Source organism: Vicia villosa, linkage group LG2 (assembly GCF_029867415.1).
Source record: "Vicia villosa cultivar HV-30 ecotype Madison, WI linkage group LG2, Vvil1.0, whole genome shotgun sequence".
Classification (NCBI taxonomy): Eukaryota; Viridiplantae; Streptophyta; class Magnoliopsida; order Fabales; family Fabaceae; genus Vicia; species Vicia villosa.
In genome coordinates, this window is record NC_081181.1 from 34,333,699 (window position 1) to 34,339,852 (window position 6,154).

The 6,154-nt window shown below is 39.7% G+C and overlaps 1 protein-coding gene across 1 annotated transcript; it reads left to right on the forward strand.

Annotated features, from left to right (window-relative positions):
* The first annotated feature begins 4,242 nt into the window (after nucleotides 1–4,242).
* LOC131648828 (uncharacterized) lies at nucleotides 4,243–5,313 on the forward strand. The gene is made up of 2 exons (XM_058918555.1): nucleotides 4,243–4,768; nucleotides 4,826–5,313. The coding sequence occupies exons 1-2, from the start codon at nucleotides 4,243–4,245 to the stop codon at nucleotides 5,311–5,313; spliced, it is 1,014 nt and encodes a 337-aa protein (XP_058774538.1).
* Nucleotides 5,314–6,154: the final 841 nt, after the last annotated feature.

Consider the following 6,154-nt stretch of genomic DNA (forward strand, 5'->3'; position numbering starts at 1 on the left):
CTATCCAAGGATTCTCCATCGTGACTATTGAGCAAGGGCATCATCATCATTGGAACTCGTGTTCGTAGAACTTTCTCTCGCCTTAAACTCAAGATCTGAGCAAGTAAGTGCCTCGAACACCTCGGCATGCTAGTGATACGCAATATGTCATGTAATGCTCGTGAAGCACTCTTAGGCACTTTGTGTTCTTGATCTGAGTTCAATTTGCTTTTATACGTTATATGTTCTCGATCTGAGTTCAGTTTGCATAAGATAACGTGTGTTTGAAATCCATGAAAGATTAGGAATATGTTGCAGTGTTTTGATGATTTTAGGGCTTTTAAAGTCATGTTCGATTAATGAGTTAGAAGGAGAATTAGCGGAAATTAAAGTTAGATTTAAACTCAGTGGCAAATTCCGAGTCAAATGGTACCGGTCATGAGATTTTCTGCATTTTTGTTGAACTCCGGTAGTGTTTCTCGCTGGAGAAGACGACTGAAAGTCATATCCGACCGCCACGCAATTTCCATGCATTCTGACTCAGATTTTCCCACGTGGCACCTTTCTACTGGCTGATGCTCCCATTTAGTTGCAACGTTTGTCTTATTCTTATGATAGGGATGGCACTGTGGCGTGTTATGATTGGCTGGTGATATCATCTTGTCATCTTGTGACTTAAATAATAAGGGTCCAATTGATATGAGGTTAATACTATGTGTCATGCTCTTTTTTCAGACTATAGCCTAATTAATAAACGTGACATACCCATATAAAATGAACAAATTAAAATCAAATAAGGGGAGGATTGGGTTATTGATGTCTGGACCACGCAGCCATTTGCATATGGGCCTCGCCCTTTTTCTTTCTGCACTCCCCAGCAATTAGGCCCATTGCGCCAATAATCAGGATACAGCTCATTTTTTAATTTACTTTCACACCCCCTGGCTGGCAGATTTAATTTTTGTTTTCAATTATTTTGTTCCTCCATGACTTTTACTTCATAAATCATTTTTCCATGAAATAAAAAATGAATAAAAATAGGTTTTAGATAGATATATGTGTGTATATATTTTTGGTATTTTTTGTAGATTTTTAGAATTTGCTTGGCTATTCTTAATAAATCATTTACTTTGGTATGTTCATGTTTCTTTTGGTTTCGATAGATTTTGCAGATTAATTTCGTTTAATACCTTAGGATCAGAATTTAATCACCAATTTTTGTATAGTTACAGTAGACTAATCCATGATATCATGTGTAAAAAATGAATTCTTAATTCTTTGTTTTGATTGGTATTTGGTTAGTGTTGTTTGACTCGATTAACATGCGTTTCTAATAGATGCTTGTGAAGTTGGTGCTCTCAAATTGAAATGCATTCATGCAATAATGTTGGTTCCTTTTTGTACATATCATTAGGAATGACTAGAGGTCCTAAGACCTGGAATTGGAAATTTTAGATCATGTTTTCCTATTTTACTTGATTTTTCTTTCTCACATGTGAATACCTTGTTTTTGGTTGACGATCGCACCGTAACTTGTACAAATGACCCGTAATTTTGTGTGAAACTCCTTGGCATGATTTTGTGATTGTTTAGGCATCTAGTAAAGGCTATTTGCTACTGACTTGTACCATTTGATTGCATGTTTCTAACTTCTTTCACGATTTGTAACCGTTTAGCTAGTATTGACCTAATGTTGTCTAGTTTTGGTTAGAGTTTTGTATTGCTTCATGCTAATTGACTAATATAGATAAACATAGGATATTGGAACTAAATGAATGAGTTTGCTACTGACTTCAATCCTAGTTCATGTGTTCACTTGTTTTTGTTTTGATTAATTGATGTTTGTCCGCTAATTGGTAAGTAACGACGCATGCGATACTTTGGTAACTCCTTGTGGATGTCTTTGTATGATACCGTGATGCTTTTGTATTAGATTTGGGACATTCAATCCCTTGTTTTGCTACTGACTTGGGGCTTCTTTCTCTCGTTTCCATTCTTAGCCTCTCATTTCTTGCTTTGATGTTGCTTACTCTTGTTATGTACTTGCCATGTTCCCTTAGACTCTTCCTTCTTTGTTAAGAGGAATTGAGATAGGATAGTTATCCTCAACCTTAGGGCCACTTATAGATTAGAATAACTTAGATTAGAGAATAGGTTAGTTCCCTCTTGCATTCTTTTTCTTTTCAACTCTTTAAAACATTAATAAAAGGAAGATGCGAATCACATTAAGAAAGGGATAGAGAAATGAGTGGGATTCATTCCCTAATCTGTTTCTCAATCGCTTAGTGGCATAGAAACGAGTGGGATTCATTCCCTAATCTGTTTCTCGGTCGCTACTTAATGGGAGAGAAATGAGTGGGATTCATTCCCTAATCTGTTTCTCAAACATTAATTAATGGGAGAGAAATGAGTGAGATTCATTCTCTAATCTGTTTCTCAAACATTACATAATGGGATGGAAGTGAGTGGGATTCATTCCCTAATCTGCTTCTCGATCATTATACATTTTTATGTGATTCAACTCGCAAACAAATTCCCCTTAAAAAATACACAACCAAAAAACATTTAAAACACCTAACAATGGTTCAGATTAAAGCAAAGTAGAGAAAGTGGTGAGTGGCCCGGTATTGGGAACTGTTCATCACTTATCTACCCTAAAAGACACAAACCAATCATTTCTTTTTCTTTTGCCTCGTTGGCACCTAAGGGCAATGTCATTTCCGCTTGTACGCATCCTAGGTCGATCCCTTATGCAAAAGCGCGAACGTTGACTCCGCCCAATTAAAAAACACAAAAACAAACAGAAAATCTTTAGCCGAGCTACGGTAACTCTGATTCCTGAAAAGGATACGTAGGCAGCGGGGTAGGGCCCGTGCGAGTACAATTCTTCTTTTTCCTACATTTGGCATTCATTCGCATTTAGGTCATAGACATAGATATACACCCTTTATATAGAAACAAACATAGGTGGATACCATCGAGTACGATGGGCGTGAGGGGTGCTAATACCTTCCCCGTGCGTAACCGACTCCCGTACCTTGATTCTCTGGTCGCAAGACCCTGTTCTTATCCTTTCCTAGGTTTTCTGATATTCCTTTCCCTTATGGGATAAATATATTAGTGGCGACTCTGTTCATTTTTTCGCGAGCGTGCGACAGCTGGCGACTCTGCTGGGGATGTTGCTAGACCTGTGCTGGTCCATTCTTAGCGAGTCGATCCTAGCCTTTGTTTGTTTCTTTTATTGGGTGTTTATTTATTTGTTTATACGTTTTGCGTTTTGTATATATGCTTGCATATCATGTTTACTTTTCGCATGCATCTGGACTATATTATGGGTCCCCGTGGGGGCCACATATTTTCTCTGTTTGCAGGTTGGGTGGGATGATTCTATGAGGTAAAAGGCCCAATACCCAGGCCATGAGTGATACCTTAGGTACTAGGAATAGAGTGGCCATGACGGACAGAAGACGTATGTCTGATTGATCCGATCATGTATCCACGGGCAGAGCTTGGTTGAAAGAGGCAATATTGTATGATTACGCCTACTTTCAATCCTCTGTTGGCTTTTCGACCTACCCTGGCCTAGATTCACCTGTAAGTGGGGAGGGATATACATGACAGGTACCGTTGGTGACTATTCTGCTCTGTTGGTGACTATTATTCTTATGGCTGTGTGGCACCTATGCCGGACCTCTGACCTTGTGACATTCGATTCTGCTCAGAGACGACACAACAACTCTCTCATATTGGGAGAATCTCCATTGCATCATTTTCATCATGGCATATTTATTTTCAAAAAAAAAAAGAGAAAGAAAAGATGTAATAAAAAAAAGAAGAAAGAAAAAAGATAAGAAGAAAAATAGTATTATTTCTCATATGCATGCCATTTTTCAGGGTATCTGAGGTTATTACCTTTCATCCAGGATGGCTAACAACGTGACCGCTACAAAAGAGGCTACCAAGCGTACATTCACCTGCAGTTTCTTTCGTGAGGATATGACACATCTGATTCAGTTGAGCACTTTAGTTACTGGGCATAACTTGGATGAGTTCAGAAAGACGTATGGCCACATCTTACACATGTTGACTTCTCACATTGATGAATGGGCTCTATACACGCTTCTTCAGTTCTATGATTCTGAGCTACGTTGTTTTACCTTTCGAGACTATCAACTGGCTCCTACCCTTGAATAGTATGCTGACATCCTCAAAATCAAGGTTCGACACAGGATTCCTTTTGTATGTGCGCCTGAGAAACCGAAAATGGACCGAATTGCTGGTGCTCTTTATTTGAGCATGAAGGAGGTTAAAGATAACTGGAAGCCTAATGGTGGAACAAATGGATTCCATGTGAAATTTCTGATAAAGAAGGTCGATACCCTTGCTATTGAGAAGAAATGGAGAGAATTCAACGCTCTCTTAGCCGTTATGATCTATGGTTTGGTGTTGTTCCCGAATATTCCGAATTTCGTCGATCTAACTGCTGTTTGTCTCTTCATGGATCAAAATCCTGTGCCCACTCTTTTAGCAGATACTGATTATACCATCCACTCTAGGTATGGAAAGAAAGGATCAGTTGGGGGTTGTTTACCGTTGCTATATGAGTGGTTCACTTCACACTTGCCTAAAAATGGGCCGTTTGTTACAACAAAAGACTCACAAAAATGGCCTCAAAGGATCATGGGGCTTACTGAAAATGACATCGTCTGGTGTCCTACTGGAATGGGCATAGAGGAAGTTATAACTAGTTGTGGCACTTTTGACAATGTTCCCCTCATAGGAACGAAAGGTGTTATCAATTATAATCCTAAGCTAGCGCTGCGTCAGTTGGGTTTTGCACTTAAAGACAAGCCTTTGGACAAAGAGATATTCGAATCCGTTTGCTTTGAGAAAGGAACTGATCCAGAGGGATTGAAAAAAGTAAGAAGCGCCTGGAATTGCATCCACACAGATGACCAGACTTCCCTAGGTGAGAAAAATGCCGTTGCCAACCAAGCCTATACAAATTGGGTCGAAGAAAGAGTTAAAGATCGCCTGTTGCCTTTCCCGAAGGTTAACCCATTGTACGAGCAACCACCTAAGGTTCCAAATGCCACTATGTTTGTTGAGAATGGCGCCCAAGTGAATATGGAAAGCACCCAATTGCACGAAAAGAGGTCAAATGCGCGACCAAAACATCATCTTGTGGACCAAATAAGGGTTGAGTTGAGACATGAAGTCAAGGTGCTGAAAGAAGGATCTTTGAGAGTTCAAAAAAGGGCTAGAACAGAAAAAGGTGAAAGAGATACTACTGTTGTTGTTGAGGATCACCAGGAGATCGTAAAAGGGCCGTAAAAGAGGCAGAAGAGAAACTCAAACGAGAGTACAGAGAAGACTTGAAGGCTTATAAACTCAAAATAGAAAGGGAGGCTAGAGCTGAAGTGAGGAGTCTGAAAAAGAAACTGGAAGAAGAGACCACCCAAAGAATAGCGATGGAGACTCAGTTGAAAGGGAGTCACATCCGTACCGCTCGACTAACAGAGGAGAATGCTAAGCTCAGAGGTCGAATGATGGAGGACGCATCTGAGAAGGATTATCTCCCAGAATGCAAAGGATGTGACGAACTTAGGGAGTGCTGCAAGAAGCTGGATGGGCATTTGTTTCGCAAAGACGAGGTGATTCAAAGCCTTCTTAAAGGAAGAGATCGAGAAGCGACCAAGAAACTGCTTGATGAAACTAAGAAGTGGAGCGACGAGCTCTTCAGACAAGGAGGACCTCTGTTTTATATTCAGATGGATTGATGTTTGAGTCTGTATGTCTCGACCACCACCAGACTTGTTAGATGGGGTCTTTTATTTCCCTTGTTGAACTATCTTGTTGATGTATGGCTTGTCCAAGTTTAAATTCCTGTTATGAATGAAAAAGAACTAGCTTCTCTTGATACTTATCTCTTGTCACATTGTTAGCTATTCTGGATCAATATTAAATCTTGGATACTCTGAAAATGGCACATCACGTCATACGCACACATGCACTCATACATTCACATTATCACATTGCATTTTTCAGGTTATTGTACAAGAAACTAATTGGGGTCCCTTTCAGCAACAGATTTCTGCTTCAACGACAAAGCTGACTTCCTTACATCCTTACCGCACCAGAAACAACGAGAAGAGAATCATGGAACAATTTGAAC

Coding starts and splice junctions, on each gene's coding strand:
- LOC131648828 (XM_058918555.1), top strand. CDS start 4,243: ATGGACCGAATTGCTGGTGCTCTTTATTTGAGCATGAAGGAGGTTAAA. Junction 4,769..4,825: donor TCCCCTCATAGGAACGAAAG/GTGTTATCAATT, acceptor TTGCACTTAAAG/ACAAGCCTTTGGACAAAGAG.